Source organism: Balaenoptera ricei, chromosome 2 (genome assembly GCF_028023285.1).
Source record: "Balaenoptera ricei isolate mBalRic1 chromosome 2, mBalRic1.hap2, whole genome shotgun sequence".
Classification (NCBI taxonomy): Eukaryota; Metazoa; Chordata; class Mammalia; order Artiodactyla; family Balaenopteridae; genus Balaenoptera; species Balaenoptera ricei.
Window position 1 is genome coordinate 106,136,928 of NC_082640.1, and position 23,498 is coordinate 106,160,425.

The window sequence follows — 23,498 nt, forward strand, 5'->3', positions numbered from 1 at the left end:
CTTACATTAAGTATTCTTATCACAAAAAGAAATAATAATAAAGAGGGCAGAAGGAAATTTTTTTTTAAAATAGTGCCTACTTGCAAAGAGTTTAAAGCCTAGTAGGAGAGACCCACCTGTACCTCAACAATTTTAAAATGCTTAAGAATGTGTAAGACTGATAAAATATTCTCTCTCTGATATGCACAGCTCAAGCCAGGGGAGAATGTATAGCTTTAATTGATCTATAAGCAGATAGAGCAATTTGAAAAACTGCCTTTAAGACAGACCACCCCAGGCTGTTCACAAGTCCTTTCACTGTCACCATTTTATTTCATCCTTTCAACAGCCATATTTTTAAAAATCATTCAAAAATCTTAGATGGAAAAAACAAAACAAACAAAACAAAACGGAAACAGACTCATATACACAGAGAACAAATGGGTAGCTGCCAGAGAGAAGGGGTGTGGGGGTGGGATAGAATAGGTGAAGGGGCTTAAGAGGTACAAACCTCCAGTTAGAAAAGGAATCAGCCACGGGGGTGTAACACACAATATAAAATACGGTCAGTAATACTGTAATAACTTTGTATGGGGACAGATGGTTACTAGATTTACCATGGTGACCATTTCATAATGTATGCAGATGTCAAATCACTATGTGGTATACCTGAAACTAACAATATTTTATGTGAACTCTATTTCAATTAAAAAAAAACTAAAAAATATTTTGGAAAGCAAAAAATTATCTTAAATCATTACAGTCCTTTTTAAAATTAAAATTAACTTTTACAACAGTAAAGATATTGGGGTTTGTTTTTATTTGTTTAAAGTTATACACACACACAGTTTAATACAGCAGTTTCGACTTCAGCTGAGCAGAAAAAATATCTGAGAAATTGTTTAAAAGTAAAAGTACCAGGGTCCCACCCTCAGAGATTCTGAACCAGTAGGTCTGAAGTAGGATCCGGGAATCTGTGTGGTTTTAGACCCAAGATGACTCTCATGGGCAGGCAGCATTGAGAGCCACTAATTTAAGATTTTTTCCATGTAATCTATATACGATAGTCTAAAGAACCCACAAAAAGTTAAGACCAACATGTATCAAACTTTGCATATGAGGACTATGCCAAGGTCCCTCTGATTTTTTTAACTTCATTAAGCAGATCACCAGTTCTTCAAAAATTTATAGTTTGTGCAGAACCATGGCTGAAGTCTGTCTTTGTTCTATGGAAACATGCTGTATGTAATAGTACAAACAAGAGTTCAGTCTAGTATTTAAAATGCTAATCCTCACAGATGGAAAATAATACAGTGAAAAGTCTTCTTCCCACCACAGATCCTCAGACTCCCCCTCCCCAGAGGCAATCACCAGTGTTAGTTTCTTGGACATATTTTTAGGCGCGCGCGTGCGCGCGCGCGCGTGTGTGTGTGTGTGGTATATGTCTCTACCACCCACGCACTTTTATTTCTTTTATAGAAACAAGAGCATACGATACATGTTCTGTATATTTTTTATTTACCAATATATCTTAGAGATCATTCCATATTTACACATTTTATCTACTCTCATTCTAATGGCTACAGAATGGTATCACTGTAAAGATGTACCATTTCTATTTAACTACTACAAACAATGCCATAATGAACATTCTTTTCATATATCTTTGTACAGTTAGTATGAACTCCTAGTCATTGAATTGCCAAGTCAAAAGACAGGTGAATTTTAATTGTGTTATTGAAAACTTGCCTTTCCAAAAGATTGTACCAATTATTCTCCCACCACACTACAATGCCTGTAGTATATGAGAATGCTTACTCCCCCCAAACTTGTATTATGACTTTTTTTTTCTGGTATTTGCTAGCCTGGTAAGTGAAAAATGGTATCCTGTCTTTTTTTTTTTTTTTTTTTTTTTGGTAACTCTAACTCTGGGGGATAACTGTGCATCTTTTCATGTTTAGAAGCAATTTTTTTTTTAACTTTTCTGTAGAATGCCTTTTCATGCCTTATGTACTTTACATATTTTTCCAGTGAGTTTTTATCTCTATAAAAGCTCTCCACATAGTAAGGAATGTGGCCCTTTTCATTTTACACACGTTGCAAACAATTCTAAAAGAACATGAAGAAGCTTATTATATCAGTATGTTTTAAAGCTAGTCAAACTAAAGATAAAAATGAAATAGATGCTGGTAAGATTGTGAATTGGTATAACCTTTCTGGAGCAAATTACGGCAATATATCTAGACCAGAGAATTTTTTTAAATGTTCATGATCTTTGTCTAAGTAACCAAAAATATGAACAAAGAAATTAATTTAAAATAGAAAAATCGGGACTTCCCTGGTGGCACAGTGGTTAAGAATCCGCCTGCCAACGCAGGGGACACGGGTTCAAGCCCTGGTCCGGGAAGATCCGACATGCGGCGGAGCAACTAAGCCCGTGCACCACAACTACTGAGTCTGTGCTCTAGACCCCGCGAGCCACAACTACTGAGCCCACGCGCCTAGAGCCCATGCTCTGCAACAACAGAAGCCACCGCAACGAAGAGTAGCCCCCACTCACCGCAACTAGAGAAAGCCTGCACGCAGCAACAAAGACCCAACATAGCCAAAAATAGATAGATAGATAGATAGATAAATAAATTAGAAAAATCCAAATACCCCCAAATTTGAAATCTATTAAGTAAAAATGCCCATTGCATAGAATGTTATGTAGCCAATTTAAATTATTTTTTCAAAAAATACTAAGTGATGGGAAAATGCTCACAATACATTAAATGAAGAAGAGGAAGAGCAGGAACTACATCTGTAACAGATCTCAATCTTATTTAAATACGTGTGTACAAAGGAAAAAGAGAAGGAAAAGGAAATACACTGAAAAGTTATTCACGATCCTCTCTGGGGAGTGAAATTATAAATTATTTTCTTCTTTTCATGTTTATCTACTTTGTAAGATTTCTATGACGAGCATGTATTTTTTCAACATGTAACATAAAATTTACCATTCTATTTTTAAGTGTACAGTGGCATTAAGTACATTCACACAGTTGTATAACCATCACCACCATCCATCCATCCATCTCCAGAACATTTTCGTCTTCCTAAATTGAAACTTCGTACTCATTTAACAATTCCCCATTTCACCCCACCTCCTGAGCATGTATTTTTATAATCAGAAAAAACTATACCAACTTCTCTTATATCTCCTCTTTACTTTTATTTGGACCAGAAACTTATATTACCATTATTGCTGAGCTTCTTAGAAGCAAAGGCAAAAAGGGAAACATGATGATTTACACAGTTCTCACTGACTAACATAAAGAATTACAGATTACCTATATCTAAGGTAAGGATAAGGTAATCTAAGGATTACCTATATCTATATGCAAGCTCCTCATGGCCAGTGCTTCTTACCTTCCTTTTTGTCCCAATACACCTAAGGGTTACCGTGACCTCCCATTAATAACAATGGTTCATTAAATCAGTGACTTACACTGAATGGGAGGAAGACAAGGAAATAGTGTAAGAAATGGGGGAAAGGGCACATAATTTTTATCCTCCCCAAAACACACAAGATAATTCAAATGTCAACACTTCCAACATCACCACTAGTTAAACACATAAACATGATTTCTGCTCTAATGAAACTAACATTTTAACACTAGAACATAGAGGAATATATCACATGCATCTTTTTATAAATGGTACAACCTAAAATAATAGAAATCTTCAATAATAGAAGATGTTAGAAAAATTCTTTCAAATAGTCACCGCTTGTAGAACTTTCAAAATAGCATGAAATTAAACTAACTGAATTAAAAAAAATTTTAAGGGAGCCAATATAAATAAATGGATGTTATTTATAGTAATTGTTTAGATATAGGTAATCTGTACTCCAAATTCACCCCTGATGAAAATAGGCCACACTCACTAAAATTCAAGTGGCACAAGGGCACAATTTTTTTTTTAAACTGATACATCCCTAATGCTCAGAGCAGTTTCTGGTACAGTAGAAAGTGATCAATAAATATTATTGAACCATCATTCAGTGCCTATCATCTAATAATCTGCTTAGCAGCCTAGTTTCAGAGAGTTTTAAGATTAAATAGGAGTTTGGAGATCACCACTTTAGCCAATTAGTCATAAATGTAAAGAGATGAATTAGGTGAAGGAAAAATTACTAAAGTACCATACAAGTCACAAACACTGGGCATTCTATATTGGCCAAATAAATCATAAGTGTTAGAAATCTTAAAGAGTACATTAGTAGAATTTATACTACATTTATATAAAAATCTCTGAGTCAGTTTCATATTTTAAGCCAAATATTAAAAACTTTCTAATACACAAAATATCTAATGCTTCATTAATTAAAGTTCATAAATCTTGACTTGAAAATAACACAAACCAGATTAAACACATGCATTTAAATTGTTCAAAGAAACATAACTTACATAGAAGTTTCAAACAGTCATCCTTCTTTTTTAAACGGTCTTTAATATCTCCTGATACGAGTACAGAATATGGACATGCCATTTCTTTTAAAAAGCCACTTATCTCAAGCTGGAAGCTTTCTAGATCATCTTTCCCTTTAAACAAGAAAAGGTATAAAACATTTACTAAATATTTACCATGTAATCTGATACTATCAAATCTACCACTAGTTGATTTTAATTTTATATTCAATTCCAAATTTTCACTTTGATATTAAATCCTTAAATGTGTGACCCCAAAAGCTTAGGTCAAAGTAACCAAAACATATTTCTACATATGGAAAGCAACACTTAAATTCAAGAACATAAGTATCTAATCATGAAATTATAAATATTTTTATATTTAAATCTCTGATATCTTCCAATGGGCTTTCCATAAAAGCAGATAAAATGGAAATATTTTATGTTAGTAACTGAAATATTAAAAGCATTATTGTGGCTATAATTATTAATTGGCTTCAGAGCAAATGATCCATTTCTATTGTATTTCTATGGATTTGGATAATAAATGCTATCATCGAATTAAGCCTCAGCGCTTATCTTTCTTTCATAATCTAATTATGTGGGAACTTCTGTCATAAGTTCTGAATTCAGCTTATTTTACTTAGCTTCAAGTGAATTCTATTAGATTTGGCAAGGAAAAAAACAATTTAAAAGTAAGGACAGCATCAGAAGGGAAGGCTACTGGTCTCCTAGCAAATGCCCCCTAAATTTTATTTTTCGTTTTATTACACTGTCTGAAATTCTACCAATCAAAGACCCACAAGAACTCCAGCTACCAATACAGTAGTGAATTAAATAAACCTTGTGAGCTAGTACAGGAGTTTTTTTATAAACGTATTCCTATGTGAATCCATGTCCTGAGTTATAGGTTTGGTAATACAACTTAAACTAGGGATTACATATATGGATACTTTAGGAAAAAAAAAAACCTTAATTCAAAATAAGCAGTATTCAAAAATTAAACTTTTTAAATAACCAAATTCAGACTCTTCTTTTTCTAAAGAACAATACTAAGTTCAAGACAGCAGATAAACAATAATTATTTATAATTTTATATAAATTTAAGAACCAATTTTGGATTAATCGATATAAAATTTAATCCAAAGATATTTAAATCACATATTGAAGTTCTTTGTAGCAATGACTTTTCTTTGTACAGTGAGCACATTATAGATAAAACTGTAAATCATAACCTATCATTTCATTTTACTAGTAAACAGAAAAGTAAATAAAACTCAATAGCAATACCAGCTGAAGTGATACTTTCTTCCAAGTTGCACAATGATTTTATTTGAGAGCCTAACCAAACACAGAGCTCTGAAAATTCAGGTGAAGATAGTCCACCCTCTGCTGCCTTCATAAGGGCTTGCTCTTCTAACAGTGGTCCCTCATACCTAGAAAGGAAGATATAAAAGGTTAAAACAAACAAACAAACAAAACCCTAATACACCTAATACTTTTTAATCAACGTCTGCTGCCTGTCTTTGTAAATAAAATATTATTGGAACACAGCCAACAAATGTACCCATTTACAAACTCTGGCTGTTTTCCTGCATTTGTGTCAGAGACAGTGCGGCAAGTAAAGCCTAAAATTTTTACTATCTGGTCTGTTATTAGAAATAGTTTGCTGATTTCTGCTCTATATAATTAACATTTGACTTTGTTTTAAAATTTTTTAGTAAAATTATCAACCAATTTTAAGATAAATATTACATATAACAAAGTCAAATAGAGTCTAATAACTATACTAGTTACAAGAATAAGAAAAAGGTAATATAGTGAAAAAAGAACAGATGCAAATTTAAACTTAAAAAATTAAAACTGAGGACATAGGAGATTATTTTAACCTTAACCATTTCTTTTATAATTTTATACTTTTAAACACTGCTACAAAGTGTATTTGAATAGAACCTTAAATTTTCAAACCATTTTTATATATTATCTTAATTGAATTTGATACCAGTTTTCTACTTTTACTGTTCTTTCTGTAACTGAGCTTTTTTTTTCTCACATTATTAAACTTATAAGTTTTAGCACAGTTGATGGGTTTTAATCCATTGCATTTATTTTTCTTTTGATACTCAAATTATCCTATCTCTGATTAGTGGGAGCCCATTCATGTTACTCAATGAGTCCTTTGACTTGTCCCCATTATTCTTTGAATATTTTCCTTGCTTTCTATGATAATATGTTCCTCCCCTATACCTGTAATCAGCCATTTCTCCAAGAAGCCCTGATTCTCTTTAATGGTATTTAGAATATACAATCTGGTAGTAAAGGTTAGTCACTGTATCTGTACCTTTTTAAAATAAATTATATCAGGAGTTCACACTGCTATTTCCAGTTCAAATTTAGAATTATAGGGTATTTACCTATTTTGTTTTACATTTTTATCTATTTTTCTCTTACAATGAAAATGCTGGTTTTTTATGACATTTACAGAATCCTAGTAAATATAAAAATAAACATAAATTACATACAGTTTCAGAATAGAAAAACCAGCATTATTACTAAAAATAAAATTAATGAAAACAATTTATATTTTTATCTTTAGAATATATTCCAGTAAGGATGTATAGAAAAACAATTCCTTTCCATGTGATTAAACCTCCTACTCAGTACACTGATAGATATTTTTTTCATTTTGCTTTTAATTTTTAGGGATTTGTCTCTCTTTTTTTGTTTTGATTTCATTTTAATTTTGCTTTACAATTATGTAAAACATTTATACGGTTTCAAAGTCTAAAACAAAACAAGGTACATTCAGACAATTCTAGCTTGCAATCTTAATACTGTTCCATCTAGTACTCTGTTTCCTCCCTTCCTCATAGGAAACGGTATTTATTAGTTTGGGGTTGTCAAACCATAATGTTTTTAAATATAAATATAAACATATACATACACACAAAAAATATATATATACATAAATGTATCCTTTTTAGATAAAAGGCAGCCTACTATCTACTGTTCTATTCCTTTTTTTAAACACATACACACGCACAGACACATATTTATATATACTAGAGATCTGTAGAGATACTACTCAAACATTTTTATAGTTGTATCCACTGTCTGCATATACCATATTTTATTTGCTATGCCCCCACTGAAGGACATTTTGGGTTTTTGTAATGCTTTGTTATTAAAAAAAATTGGGCAAATTTTTGTCAATGTATATCTGGGATAGATTTCTAGAGGTGGGATCACTGGATCAAAGGGTAAATGGCTATGTAACTTTGCTGGATAATGTTAAATTTGCCTATGCAGGAGATGTACCATTAAAGTAGAAGAGTATCCATTACCCATAACTTACCAAACATTTGACTCATATCAAACATTTGGATTTTTGACCATCTGGTATCTCAGTATAGTTTTAATTTACATTTCTCTTACGGCACGACTGTACATCTTTTGATATGTTTAAAAGGCCATTTGCGTTTCTTTTTCTCTAAATTCTCTGGTCATATTTCACGAAGGGTGAGTATTTTCAAAACCCCATTTTGCAGCTAAGAAATTAAGGCTCAACAAGGTTAGGATACCTGCCTTAAGTAGCAGGCCAGATGAATATTCCAATTCATCTACTCTTTACAGCAATGATTTGAAGTTATTATTATCCTAATTCTGTAGGACCAGAAGATAATATCAGAAGATAAATGACGACACTCTGATTTAAATCCAGATTTGACCCCAAATGCTCCATGTGAACTCAAACTTCTGTCTACACTAATAAGAAAACAAAGTAAATAACCTGGCCAGGTAATGCAGCCAGGTAAAGACAGCTGGGACTAGACCAGTCTCTGCTCCTCCAACCAAGACTGGTTCCCCTGTATTACCTTTCTACCATGTCTTACAGCACCTCTCATTGAGACTTAATAGTAAACATCTTATTTCCCCCTACTTGCTTTCACTTCTGCAATAAAGCAATAATCATAAGCTCCTGAAAAAATTTAACTAATTCATATTATTAGTAAGTTAATTTTACTGAAATGCCAATTATAAAATTCAACAAAAATTTACTAAATCACCAAAAATACTAAATCCTGAATACATAAGCTTTAATGCCTCAGTTCATCAAAATAGGTAAAAAGAAAAGATAAATGCATTTAACAAACCTGAATATCTAATAACAATCATAATCATATAGCAACTAACATTTATAAACTAATCTTAGGCCAGTGCTATGTGCTGTATGTATATTATCTTATTTAATTGCCACAATATCCTATAAGATCGGTATTATTATCATGCTTAGTTTGTCCTATAAATTCTTATTTAATTAGGAAAGTGCTACTCTTATTCCAAAGAGTAATTCCAAAGAGTAATAACTTAGTAGTAACTGGGGACACCTCCCCTAGGCCTAGACTCCCCCAGGGCCATGCACACTTGAACCATAGTTGCTGATCTGACACTGCTCTAAGCTGGGTGAACCAAACCTTCAGTCCAGTAGGGCCATTGGTAAACCTTCACGAAGACACAGCCGGGGTCTAATTTACTTTCTGTTTTCTATTTTCATCGGCCAACATATAAAATATTAGACCCTTTCTTTCCCCCTGTCATTTACCCACCCTACTGGCTTGTCTCTGATCCAGCTCTCCACTTCTTCCTGCTTCCCAAACTCTTCCATATGTTCCATCCATAAACAACAACTCTCCTATTCTGTCAATGTCTTCTCAGAAAGGTTTATCCCCACTACCTCTAGCTTTGGGTATTTTACTCTTAAGTGCCTCACAGTCAAATGGTGGGGTTTTTGTCCTCCTTGCTTCCCAATACAGCATCCATATCACTGCTCCCCCATTATCTTTTTTTTAATTGAAATATAGTTGATTTACAATGTTGTGTTAGTTTCAGATGCACAGCAAAGTGATTCAGTTATACAGACATATATATCTATTTTTTTTCAGACTCTTTTCCCTTATAGGTTATTACAAAATATTGAGTATAGTTCCCTGAGCTATACAGTAGGTCCCTGTTTACCTATTTTATATACAGTAGCATGTATATGTTAATCCCAAACTCCTAATTTACCCCTCCCCACCCACACCCTTTCCCCTTTGGTAACCATAAGTTTGTTTTCTATGTCCTGTGGGTCTATTTCTGTTTTGTATATAAGTTCATTTTTGTATCATTCTTTTTTTAGATTCCACATATAAGTGATATTATATGATATTTGTCTTTCTCTTGCTTACTTCATTTAGTATGATAATCTCTAAGTCCATCCATGTTGCTGCAAATGGCATTATTTCATTCTTTTTTATGACTAATATTCCATTGTATGAATACACCACATCTTCTTTATCCATTCCTCTGTCGATGGACATTTAGGTTGCTTCCATGTCTTGGCTATTATAAATAGTGCTGCAATGAACATTGGAGTGCATGTACTTTTTCAAATTATGGTTTTCTCCAGATGTATGCCCAGGAGTGGGACTGCAGGCTCATATGGTAGTTCTACTTTTTTTAAGGAACCTCCATACTGTTCTCCATAGTGGCTGCACCAATTTACATTCCCACCAACAGTGTAGGAGGGTTCCCTTTTCTCCACACCCTCTTCAGCATTTATTGTTTGTAGACTTTTTGAAGATGGTCATTCTGACCAGTGTGAGGTGATGGTAGTTTTGATTTGCATTTCTCTAATAATTAGAGATGTTGAGCATCTTTTCATGTGCTTTTTGGCCATCTGTATGTCTTCTTTGGAGAAATGTCTATTTAGATCTTCTGCCCATTTTTTGATTGACCCCCTCATTATCTTATAAATATCTCCTGCTCTCTCCAGGCTCAGGCCAGTCAGATTTGCCACCCTCTTTCTCTCGTGGTTTTCATCTATCAATCTCTTGGACACTCTTCAACATTCCCTGTGCTCAGTTTTTCCTCTCCATTCCTATTTTTTTCAATTATATTGAGTTTCTTCAAAGTCCATATGTATACCCTTTTCCAATACCCTGAGCTCTCAATTCCCTAACCTCCTCTTTTCCAACCTTTGCCACTGCACATAAGTAAGCCATGCCCAGATCATGCCATCACCTGGAACTACGTCACTTCCGAAATCACTAATTTGAACATGTCACTCCCTGACCATAGCCTACTATCTATCCTTCCAGCTTGCTCTTTTGAGCACACTTAATATCATCTCTACTTCAGTTCCTATGGTCCCTCCGCATTCTCTGTATTTCCTAGCTCCCGGCTGCCTTCACTTTCTTCCCTGTCCAATCGAGATTCCAAAGTGTATCATTTTATTTTGTTGCTCAATAAATACCTGTTGAAGAAATGAATCCTTTATACTGTCATCTCCTTCAGCTCTAATATCCAATCAAATCACTAAGACCAGTAATATACTTCTTTCTATACCCACTGCCACTGAGCAACCATCACTTCTTGCCTAGACTACTAACTAATTCTCCAATCTATTTTCCACCTTGCTGACAGAGGTAACTTTTCAAACTAGACATCTAATCCAGCAGTCCCCAACCTTTTTGGCACCAGGGACCAGTTTTGTGGAAGACAATTTTTCCACAGACAGGGGCAGGGGGGAGGGTAGGGGAGTTGGTTCAGCCGGTAACGTGAGCTGAGAGGAGCAGCAGATGAAGCTTCACTCGCTCCACGCTCACCCACTGCTCACCTCCTGCTGTGCGGCCTGGTTCCTAACAGGCCTCAGACCAGTACTGGTCCACGGCCCGGTGGTTGGGGACCCCTGATCTAATCACTCCCTTTTTTATTTAAAACTCTTCAATCATGTCGCATTGCTGTCATGACAAAGAACAAAATCTCAACATGGTCTAAAAGGTGCTGCATGCCCTGTTCCTCGCTGATCCAATCTTCTAACACTGGTCCTTGCTCTCTGCCCTCCGGCTACATCAGCCTCCTTCCAGTTCTCCTAATATGGCAGATCCTTTCCACTTTAAGGTCTTTCATATTCTGTTCTCACTGTAAGGACACCTTTGTCCTCCTTTCCCAGCCAACTTCACCTAGTTAACTCCTACTCACCCTTCCTATTTCAACTCAAATGTCACTTCCTCAGTAATCTGTCACTAACCCCTAAGACTACATAGGTCCTCCTGCCACATTATGTCACCCTGTTCTTTTCCTTTGAAACACTTATTTTAGTTTATAAATATTTGTGTGATCATGTCTTTTTCTCCACCAGACTGTAAGCTCCATTGGGACGGGAACCAAGTCTGTTTTGCTCACCAATGACTTCTCAGAACAGCGTCCAATACAGAGCTGCGCTCAGTAAATATGTGAAATAAATTTCCCTCCACAATGGTGGTTCTCAACCTAGGTTGTGAAGCTTTTTAAAAATATGCATGCTTATATTGCACCCCTGAAGATCATGATTCACTCAGCTGGTGGTATATACCAGACTGAAACATTTTTTTACAAGCTTCAAACATGATTTTGATGTATAACCAGGGTTGAGATACACTGTTCTACAAAATCATAGACTGTCAGAACTGAAAGAGACTTCTGAAATCTGATCCAGCCTGCTCCTTTCACAGATTAGGAAACTAAGTTATTACTACCCTGTTTTCGTTTATAATGTACTACATCACTAAACTGTTCTTTCACATAGATTTTCCCTTTTAATTCCTCCCTTTAATTCCCTATTTTATCTGATAAACTGAAGTACCTTCACTGATATCCTAAATGTTTTAATCACAACAGAAAATGCATTATTCACAATCTACATGGAGACTTTGAAACGCATGTTCAGTTACAACACATATTGTAAATAAACAATTACTCTTTTTTCACTTTTCATTATCATTATAGGAAAATTCAAACTTCAAAATCTTGTCCTTAATTATTCCAGGAAAAATCAGTTCAAAAGTGTGTAAACTGTTTTACTTTCTATATTGAATAATCTGAAACTAATTTTCCTTGATAAAAGCGAAGATTATACCAAACTTCATTTTTCAAAACACCTATAACATAAACAAATTCAAAGAATGAAAGAAATTTTAAAAAGCACTGACTTTCCATTTTTCAAAAACTATTTATAGAATCCCACTAGTCTTATCTGGAATACTTGGGAGCTCAAACTGTTTGGGTCCGAAACACTTTAATTATTTTAACTTTTTGTGTTGGTTACTTCCTTAACCAAGTTACGTGAAAACTTCCACGGGATTTCACAGAAGTAAAAATGCCCCCTAAATAATCACTGGCTCTGTTCTTTCACTTGACAAATATTTATTCAGGATCTAGTAAGTGCAAGGCTCTGTAACAATGAGTCGCTGCAAAGTAGGTACTATCAGGGTCCCAAAGAAGCAATTGATAGAGGAGCAAGTGGTTTTAAGAAAAATAAAAGGGGGGTAGGGGGTGGTTCGAGCTTCACGATAGCACTGCAAAGGCACAGCCTATCCTATCCAAGAAATTCCAGATGTGGCAGGGCACACAATTGTACAGATGGCTCCAATGTCTTTAATTAATGTGTATTTTTTTGACTTGCAACTATCTGGCCCTATGCTTACCTCTGTGCACTCTCTGCTTTGAACTTTTCTTCATTCATTTACCCATTCATCCAACCACTATTTATTGTAGCAGATCTGGTTGTAGGATGTTTGAGGGAACAAGACAGGTAAGGTACCTGTTCTCTTGGAGCTGACTTTTGCGTATTAGGGGGTGGAGGGTGGGGAGGGTGGATGTTCAAGAGACAATAAATAAATGTTCAGGACAAGATAATTTGGGATAGGGACCCCAGGGCTGTGAAGAAAAACAGGATGAGGCTGAAGGAGAGACTATTTTGCATGTATTGATACCCATGCCTGCAGGTATTAACATCATTCCAGGAGCTCTCATAGCACTTAACCACCCTGAATTGCAAACACCAGTAGACTCTTTATCGTCCCCGACTAGGTAACCTACTAGTAATCTGAAAACTGTCTTCTTCCTCGGCCTAGCACATAAATACGCATTAATGAATACAGATTAACACCAAATTAATATGTTGTTAATGAATGGAAGAAACGGTGAAATGAATGGACTTGCACTTAACTAAAACCCCTTTCTCGGGTCAAGGAAACAGGAGATTCGCTCCCGCGCCCTAATTAAGCCACAGGTTGTACAAGGTAGGAGACAACAGTGGACAGCTGCACTCCGGCTTCCAGCGCCTCGCCCCCGGCGCGTCAACAATAATAGCACCCGCGGGGCAGCAATTCCCCAAAGGAGTTCTGCCAGCCGGGCCCCTCCGCGCCTTCGCCGCGGGTCCCGGCTGCGGAGTTCCGAGGCAAGGAGTTCGGAAGAGGGGGCCAAGCGCCCCAGCTCTCCGGGCCTGCTCCACCCCCCAGGCGGATTTCTCTCCCGCCTTCCTCTTAACTCTGTCCGCGCCGGAGGCGGCGAGGCAGGGACGGAGGCCTGCACCGAGCGGCAAGAGCTCAGCGAAGGCCCACGGGGAGGAGACGGAGGCAGCCAAGCGGAGGGACAGCTTACGTTTGCGGGGGAAAGGCGGCCCCAGGACTACTCACCCCAGCGCCTCTAGAGTGTCAAGCACGTCCCCCTCCATCGTATCTTCGGGACCCGGTTCCGGCCCTCTCATGGTCCTACGGCCCAAAGCTGTTCCGCGCTCTAAGGAACCCGCCGGAAACCGGCGTCGCGGCGCCAAGGTTCCGGCCGGGTCTCAACCTGGACGGCCTAGGAGTGCCTCTGGCCCTGGGGGGACAAAATGTTCCCGGCCCGGAGGCAATTGGCTCTCCGGCCTAAAACCAATTTATGTAATAATGCTAACTTTTAAAAATAATAATAACAATAAATAGTAGAAATAAAAAGACTTCTTTGAGTTGTCTTAGCAAACATCGTGATTCTACCAAGTTCTCAACCGATCAGATTCCGGCTTTCTCTTTTTATAACAAAAATCCTTAAATGAAATATTAATTATCTTGAGCTAAAGTTGTACATAATATCATGTACCTACACAAATAATTTTTAAATGAATATACACAACAAAGCTCCAACTTTAAAGAAGAAATAGAGAAGGAAATTTATAACAAAATACTGTTTCATTATGAAATGTAGAAGATCAATGAAGTGATCAGATGCTTGCATCTATCTATAGAATCCTCTTCAACACACATACAGACTATGTGTTGCACTGCTGACAAAATATAGGCGACTTGTATAAAAAACAAAAACTCCATGGGCAGAATAGGGTAGCTGATGTGCTTTTCCAAAATTGTGACTGACTCTCCATAAAACTCCAAACAAACAAAACACAGTAGTCCCTCTGTGTACTATTTACGGAGAATTCAGTGCCTATCTAAAGAATACAAAAAATATTTTAGGGTTCATATGTAAAAGAGTCAGCATAGAGCATAAAATCATTAACAGTTATATCACCCAAATGAATAACCAAATGAACTATTGAAAGTTGTGCAAAACAGTGACTATTGGTCCTTGTAAACGACTGTCCCATGCCTCACAGAATACATAACATCCCTGGCCCTAATGCACTAAAGACACTAATGCTCTCACCTCCCAAATCACTGTTACAAATAAAAAGCTTACCAATAAATTTGTAAAATCCCCTGAGGGAAGCTTACACATAAATTTGAACAAATATCAATAATGACTCCTCTACCATATACCCAGGCTTAAGTATAAAATTATTTGCAGCTTAATGTATTTGAATTCATCTCTAAACCAAAGACAGAGAATGTATGTTCTAAGTGGTTATTGCCTCTCTCAAAGAGTTGAAGTCATAGAAAGTACTATTCTTAGTAACCTTAGGAGACATCAATAAGGACATTTCATAATGATAAATGTGTCAAGACAACACAATGCTATAACAACCCTAAATGTTTACTTGCTTAATAACCAGCCTCAAAATATATAAATAAAAAACTTAACAAACTTGAAGGGGAATTAGGCAAATCCACAATCACAGAGGAAGATTTTAAACACATTAACTGATGTAATAATCAGTTAAAAAAAAAAAAAAGAAAAAGAAAAAAATCAATAGACATACACAAGACTTGGAAAACATGATTTACAAATCTGATATAAGAATCACTGCTCCCCAAACCTTCAGAATATGAATTTTTTCAAGTTCATATATGTCATTTATAAAATTGACTTTATACTGTACCTGAAAGTAAGTTTCATCACTTTCAAAGACTGAAATCATAAAAAGTATGTTCTCTGACCACATTAGAATTAAACAAGGAATCAATAAGAAAAAAAGAAAACTAAACAAGTCCCCAAATATTTGATGTTTGGAATTTAAGCAATGCACTTCTAAATAATCAGATTAAACTAGAATTAAACTAGGGATTAAACTAAACAACAAATGGATATAAGAAAATATTTTCTAATACAAATATTAGAAATGATAAAAGATTGAAAATTAATTATCTAAGTATCAATCTCAAGAAGCCAAAAAGCAAACCAATTAAATTCAAAGAAACAAAAAGATAGAAATAATAAAGAGTAGACATCAATGAAATGAGGGAAAATACAATAAAGAAATTAAGCCAAATTTGAGTCTTTTTGCAAGGACTAATAGTATTGACAAACCTTTAGCCAAACTGATCAAGAAAAAATAAGTACAAAAGAAGAAGCAAATAACCAGTATCAGGAATGAAAAGGGGGACATTAGTACTGGTTATCAGATATTAGACAGTAAGAGGATGTTATGAATAATTTTATGCCAATAAATTTGAAAATTTAGATGAAATTGATAAATTCCTTGAGAACCACAATTTAACAGAAATGATACAAAGAAAATTTATAATATGAAAAGTTCTACATCTATTAAAGAAATTGAATGACAAATTAGAAATCACCCACAAAGAACACTCCAAGCCCAAAGTGTCTTCCTGATGAATTTCCCCAAACCCTTAAGAAAGAAAGAACACCAATCTTATACAAACATTTCCACAGACTAGAAAAACATGTAGTATTTTGCAATGCTTTTTAAGAGGACATTACCTTAAAACGAACATCAATAAGGACATTATTAAAAAGAATTTATTGACCAATTCCTCTCATGAACAGATACCTGCACTTACACAGTCACTTGAGTATGACAAAGTCACCATTGTAGTTCAGGTCTTTTCAATACATGGTGCTGGGTCAATGGGATATCCAAATCGTGCTACCTCATGCTATTATCAACACAAATAATCAATAAACAATCTATATTAAGGAATAGAAGAGAGTTTTATTCAAGCCAAGCTGAGGACTATAGCCAGGGAGCACAGATTCAAGAAGCACTTGAACTGTGTTCTGCCTGACTGCAAAATGTGGGAGGCTTATATAGGCAAAAACCACAAAGTTACAGAAGTTGTTTGTCAAGAAATAGGATTGGAGCTGGCAAGAAGTAAGGATGCTTGTTAAGCAAAGTTAGTTGATGTCCAAAATAGTTGCACAGTTACAGAGGGAGACCTTGAGACCATAAGGTTGCAGCTGGCAGTTGCTGGCAGATATTGTTTTGAAAATGAATGGTGGTATCCTTGAGTTTGATACAGCTCAGAAAATTCAAGTTCTCAGGGATGCAGAAACATGTCTGAAACCATATCCACAATGGCCACCAGGCTCCATTTGGGATGTGTGAACCCCAGTTACTCCATTTTAATTTTTAATTGATCTTAAATATGTCATCATTGAAATCTTTCCTTTAGAAAGCACTGATGATCAATTTTGGTCTCATGTCACTTTCATCGCTGGAATGGCTAATAACCTGCTCCAGATCCACTGAGTTCCTCAGAGCTGGGGTAGATTTGCCCCAGGAAACTCACATTGCGAGGAGGAAAAAGAAGAGTATGCTACACGCCTGGGTCACATTTGAGCCCAGATAGACTTCAGGGTATGGTTTCAGGCAGGTCGCGTTTTGATTACAATCGAGGTTAGTTGATCCCTCAGGGATGTAATTGAAACTGCACACCTCAGATTGGGACTCGAACCCATTTGCACTTCAGATGGGACTTGAATTCACAATCTCTGGCTTAGGAAGGGACTCAAACCCACAACCTCCCAGCTGAAATCACATACCTGGTCTCAGGAGTTAATGAAGCTCAGGTTCTTTATGTCTCAGCACAGAAGGAATTCTGCAAGAGGCAAAGAAGATAGGCAAGAAGTAGATTAATATAGGATGCTTGTGAAGGATACAAGTGGGCAGGCAAGGGGGCTCTAAGTGGGAAAGCAGGTTTATTTAGAGAGATACACGTTCCATATGTGTCTGTCTCAAAAGTGGAAAGCAGTCCTGGGAGATACACGCTCCATAGACAGAGTGTGGGCCCTCTCAAAGGTCTGGCGGTGGTTAGTTTTTATAGGGTGGGTAATTCCATAGGCTGATAATTGGGAGGATTATTCCAAATATTTTGGGGAAGGGGCAGGGATTTCCAGGACTTGGGCCACCACCCACTTTTTGGCCTTTTATGGTTGGCCTCAGAACTGTCATGGCACCTCTAGGTGTGTCATTTAGATGCTCATGTTTATATTACAATGAGCATAAAATGAAGCTCAAGGTCTACTGGAAGTCGAATCTTCCTCCATGTTGGGCCTAATTGGCTCTAACCAGTTTTTGTCATATCCTCAACAACTGTGTCATTCTTTTCATGGTTGTGCCCTGCTCCTTCCCCCCAACCACCGCCCCCCCAGCTCATTCTCCCTTCAGAGATTTTACTCCTGTAATTGTATGGGAAGCAGAGGGGCGATAGATGGTCTGTCTCCTGTAGCTGCTTCAGGGTTGAGTGGGGGCATTGACCCTGCCTGTCAGGGAGTAAAAATCTCTGGATGCCTTATTTAGGGGCTCTAGCTGCAGGACAGCTCCTTGTTTTAAGTCAGTGTGGGCTGGAATCCTCGCACAGCCATCCTCTTGATGTGGAGCTGTTAACTGCTTCCATAGGCTTCTTATGAATCGTCTTGAAGATGAAGCACTTTTGCAACAGCATCGGAGTACAATAATAACTGTCTATAAATAAGACTTAAAAGGCACCGTTCAATATCTGGTTACAGAGTAATCAATACAGAAACTTGGTTACAATAACCAGAATTACACCTGATTATATTTAATTTAATTACTTTTAATTTAACAGAGTTTGGGCTTGGTATAGTAACTTAAAGATATAATAATATTTGTTTCTATAGGATTCTTGGCCTGAATTTCCTATCTCTGGTGATAAGGGTGCCCTTCTACTTCCAGATGCAGGGGGTGCACTTTTCACATGGGAGATATACTTCCTGCTTTCAGGGAGACAGAAAGGAGAGTGAGAGCATCCCCCTTGCATTGGCTGTTTCTTAAGTAACTTTAATTCAAAATAATCAATATGCCATTGAGGCACATTTTGTGGTGGCCTACCTAGGGCCCCAATAGTTTCCTCTTCTGAAACGTCTCTGGAAGTTTCACGTATTAAAAGCTGAACTGGTAACTGTGAAGAGAATGGGTTAGCAGAGTCTTCCATTTCTTTGAACCAGTTTTTAGTTCTGAAAACAGCTCAGTTTAGTTAAATAGTTATATCTCATTTTAGGAGGTGGTGATACAGGTGTGCTCCCAAAGCTGGGACTATGGGGCAAGCAATCAGATATTTAATAAGAGGACTTTCATAGAAATGAAAGAAAAACAAAGGTTAATAATTAGAGCAACTTATAAACCAGTTTCTGGGCCCAAGAGGCAGTCAATCAAGATTTCTAGATGTCAGGGTCAAAGCATCTTTTGCAGTTTGAAATGTCTCTAATGATGTCATCAGGTGTTCAAGTAAACTTTCTGAGTGGCTCATACAGAAACAAGCATGAGAATTATTTAAATATGAGCTGTTGTTGAAATTTCTCTGAAGTTTGTATCAAGTCATTTAGCTTCAGGAAAAGGGCTTAGTTTGAGAATTCTGGAGAAATTGGATAGGGAGAAAAAGATAAGTGTTTCAATTCTGCTTAAAAATGTTTAATTTACCAAATTGTTTTAAGTCTCTAAAATTTTATCTGGAAAACGAATGATTAAAAATCAGTATTTTAGACAAAATGATAAAAAATTATAATCATATTTATCAGTTCATTCAATCCTATGTAATTTTTTCATTTTATTTTTGAATTTTATTTTTTATACAGCAGGTTATTAGTTATCTATTTTATACATCTTAGTGTATATGCATCAATCCCAATCTCCCAATTCATCCCACTACCACTACCCCCCCCGCCATGTAATTAATTCTTTTTTAAAGGATTTCGTTTGTTTTAAAATATTTGTTTGTTTGTTTGGCTGCACCAGGTCTTAGTTGCAGCATGCAGGATCTTCATTGCAGCACGTGGGTCTTTAGTTGCGGCTTGCAGCATCTTTAGTTGTGGCGTGCAGGATCTAGTTCCCTGACCAGGGAACGAACCCCGGGCCCCCTGCATTGGGAGCGTGGAGTCTTAACCACTGGACCACCAGGGAAGTCCCCCATGTAATTAATTCTTGTTCTCCTTGAGTCCAGTTTTTCCATTAGTTCCACTGACCTTGCCTGATGATTGAAGGTGATAGGGACACTGATAATTTCAAGAGGTTTGCAAGGTTTGTTTTTCTCTTTTTTTCTTTTTTGGCCGCACCGCATGGCATTTGGGATCTTAGTTCCCTGACCACGGAACAAACCCACGCCCCCCTGCAGTGGAAGCGCAGAGTCCTAACCACTGGACCACCAGGGATGTCTCCACAAGGTTTTTCTTAACACTTTCATCATTTGCCTCGTGAAGTGGGTGTCTTCATCACTAGACATTGTGAAAGGTATACCCCAAGTGGAAAACAAATTTTTAAAATAGTTTCTTTGCTATCATGAGGGCATCAGCCTCATGGCAAGAGGAGGCTTTCACACATCACATGAAAAAGGAGGTTTGCCAGGGAGCTGGGAAGAACCAAGCGACCATCTTGGGTTTCCCACTGCTCTGACTGTTTGTTTCCTTTATAGCTGTTGTTTACTCATCTTTTTTTTTTTTTTTTAATAAATTTATTTATTTATTTATTTTTGGCTGTGTTGGGTCTTCGTTGCTGCATGCGGGCTTTCTCTAGTTGCGGCAAGTGGGGGCTACTCTTCCTTGCGGTGCACGGGCTTCTCATTGTAGTGGCTTCTCTTGTTGCAGAGCATGGGCTCTAGGCACAAGGGCTTCAGTAGTTGTGGCACGCGGGCTCAGTAGTTGTGGCTCGTGGGCTCTAGAGCGCAGGCTCAGTAGTTGTGGCACACGGGCTTAATTGCTCTGCGGCATGTGGGATCTTCCCGGGCCAGGGCTCGAACCTGTGTCTCCTGCATTGGCAGGCGGATTCTTAACCACTGTGCCACCAGGGAAGCCCTGTTTACTCATCTTAAATTCTCTGATTCAGGAGCAGACTGTTGCCATGTTACAAGGACATCAGGATGGCAAAAGTCTGGCAATGAGGTATCAAATTTTTGCAGAAGCGGAATGGGCTTTATCCACATGTGTCACACTCTTTACAGATTCTTTTATTGTTTCTGCCTTTGTATGAAAGTCAGTCTGGGCATTTCCCTGATACTTGGGTTCAGTCCTCTTAGTGTGAGCTTCAATTTTGATGACAGATAACATTTTACCTCAGGACATACAAGCCTTCTAGAAATTTCACATAATATTCTGGAACATTTATATCTGTACAGGCACAACATAAAGGAGGCTTAACATTGCTTCTTATCTGATAATGCTTCTTATGTAATTTAACATATCAAATATACATGATTAGTTAAATGTCTCTCTTTTTGTAAGGAGAGAGGACATCCAAAGTTGTAAGTCAAAAGACTTTATTAGAATTTGATTTGGAGGAAGTTTGTCAAAAAATACCAAAAAAGTCTTAAAACACTTACTCAAATGGGGTCATAGGTCACTGCGAAACAATACTTATTCTCTAAACCAAGGTAATGAAAACGATTTCAAAGGCAACTACAGAAAGTTGCAACAGATTCCTTAAAAGGTTAAAGAAACTTTACAGTGTTTTATCAAAACCAGATAATTATTCCAAGAAGACTTTGTCTTCTTAATAGACAGAGAAAATCAGATTCTAGTTTTGTACCACCCTTACATTTAATATTAAAACTCATTTACTTAATTAAATTCATTCCAACCTTAGCCAGTCCTGATCACATACAAAATTCTTTTCTTAGGGTTTCTTTTCCACAAACTTTCTATAACTTCTTTTTTTACCTTCAGATTTTGTCCTATGCTTTCCCTCTTTCTTTTTTCAGCCTCTCTTAGGACAAAATTATTTTCTTTTCCTTTAACAAGATGCATTTCCATTCCTTATACTTTCTCTTACTGACAACATATATCCTACTTTACACATACATTTTTAAAATCTTATTATTTCTAATAACTTTAGTACAATATTTCAATAAAGCACAAAATATATTTATTAATAGTCTCAAACATATTTAGTCTCTCTATAATAAGGGGTCAAAAGTAGATAAAAATAGACTTCTTAAGCAATTAATGTTTCAGTATTTTATCTTTTAAAAATTATCTAGACATTCAATGAATTCCCATTATTTAATTTAACTTAGCAAAACTCTAAGGTTTAAGTTACCAAAAGTTTTGAGGAAACTATTTTTAAGTAGACATACCCTAAAACATAATTTTTCTTTTAGCTAAAAACTCTATCATTTATATCTATTTCATTACTTATAAAAATTTTATCATACCAAGTCATTTTTCTTGTTGACAAAATTTTGTAACAGAAATAAGATGAGGAAAGGTTTCCACACACTGTAAGTCCCCTCACTGGCAGGGAGATCAGCTGAGACAAAGGGGAAGCTTTGGAGCCTCAGAGGAGAGCACAGCAACCGGTTTGCTTTGCGGAGGGCAAAGCAGAGAGAGACCTGCACAATTGGTGCCACCACCTGGCACTCCCCAACCTGAAATGCCCCTCCACTGGGATGGGCGGGGGCTGGGGGCTGAGGCTCGGGCTTCAGAGGTCAGACCTGGGGAAAGGACTGGGGTTGGCTGTGTGGAGACAGCCTGAGGGGGCAAGGGTGTGGTGCACCATAACCCAGGGAATACAGGAAGGAGCCTGGGCCTGCCAAAAAGGCAAGGCGCCATTGTTGGGGGGGGGGTGTGAAAAGAGGGGAGGGACTGCCATAGGAGCTTCTCTCTCCACTCAAGCTCTCAGGTGGCAGGGCACTGCCTACATGAACTTCAGGGACGGGCGTGAGCTGCCACTACCATCTCAGACTCCAGAGGTGGGTGCAGACCGCTGCCACTGCTGAGGGTCCCACAAAAGGGTGCCAACTGCCGCCCCCACCTTCCTGGGAGTGTGTGTGGGCTGCACACCTGCACACACCCTATCAAGGGGATAACGGCCAGCACACACTGAGGAAAGAGATGGCAAGCATTCAAACCAGAAACAGCCTTCACACCAAAAAAATATTATACCCACACAAGCTACACAGGGCCACTCCCACATATAAATAGCCTCCAAGACTACAGTAGATAATTGTTTTTCCTTAGAGAAATATAAGCAAAGTGAAGAAGCAGAGGAACCACTCCCAGTTAAAAGACCGACAGAATTCCCCTGAAGGAACAAACAGTGAAACAGACCTCTTCAGTCTAATAGACACCGTGTTCAAAAGGAGGTAATGAAAATACTGAAGGAATTAAGAAAGGCTATCAACAGAAAAGCAGATTACTGTAAAAAGGAATTAGCAATTTTAAGGAGGAGTCAAGAAAAATTAGAAAACTAATTTGCCAAGACAATAACTGAGCTAAAGGCAATGAATAGTAGAATGAATAATGCAGAAAAAAGAATAAGTGATCTGGAAGAAAGAATAATGGAAATTATCCAATCAAAATGGCAGACAGAAACCAAATTTAAAAAAATGAAAGCAATATAAAAGACCTATGGGCTAATATAAACTGGGTCAATCTATGCATATAGGGATTCCAGAAGGAGAAGAAAGAGAAAAGAGGACTGAAAATGTATTTGAATAAATTATGGCTGAAAACTTCCCAAACCTAAAGAAGGAAACAGATATCCAGATACAGGAGGCACAAAGGGTCCCAAACAAGATGAACCCAAACAGACCTACACCAAGACATATTATAATAAAAATGGCAAAAGTTAAAGAGGATTCT

The 23,498-nt window shown here is 37.0% G+C and overlaps 1 protein-coding gene across 1 annotated transcript in view; it reads right to left on the bottom strand.

Moving 5' to 3' along the window:
• FAM98B (family with sequence similarity 98 member B) overlaps positions 1–14,019 on the bottom strand; it is a 33,430-nt gene extending 19,411 nt beyond the window's left edge. The window contains exons 1-3 of the mRNA XM_059915587.1: positions 13,931–14,019; positions 5,721–5,866; positions 4,431–4,565 (exon numbers count right to left, since the gene is read on the bottom strand). Of these exons, the coding sequence (XP_059771570.1) occupies positions 4,431–4,565; positions 5,721–5,866; positions 13,931–14,001 (352 nt within the window). The 5' untranslated portion in view covers positions 14,002–14,019. The remainder of the gene's footprint in view (positions 1–4,430; positions 4,566–5,720; positions 5,867–13,930) is intronic.
• Between the last annotated feature and the right edge of the window lie 9,479 nt (positions 14,020–23,498).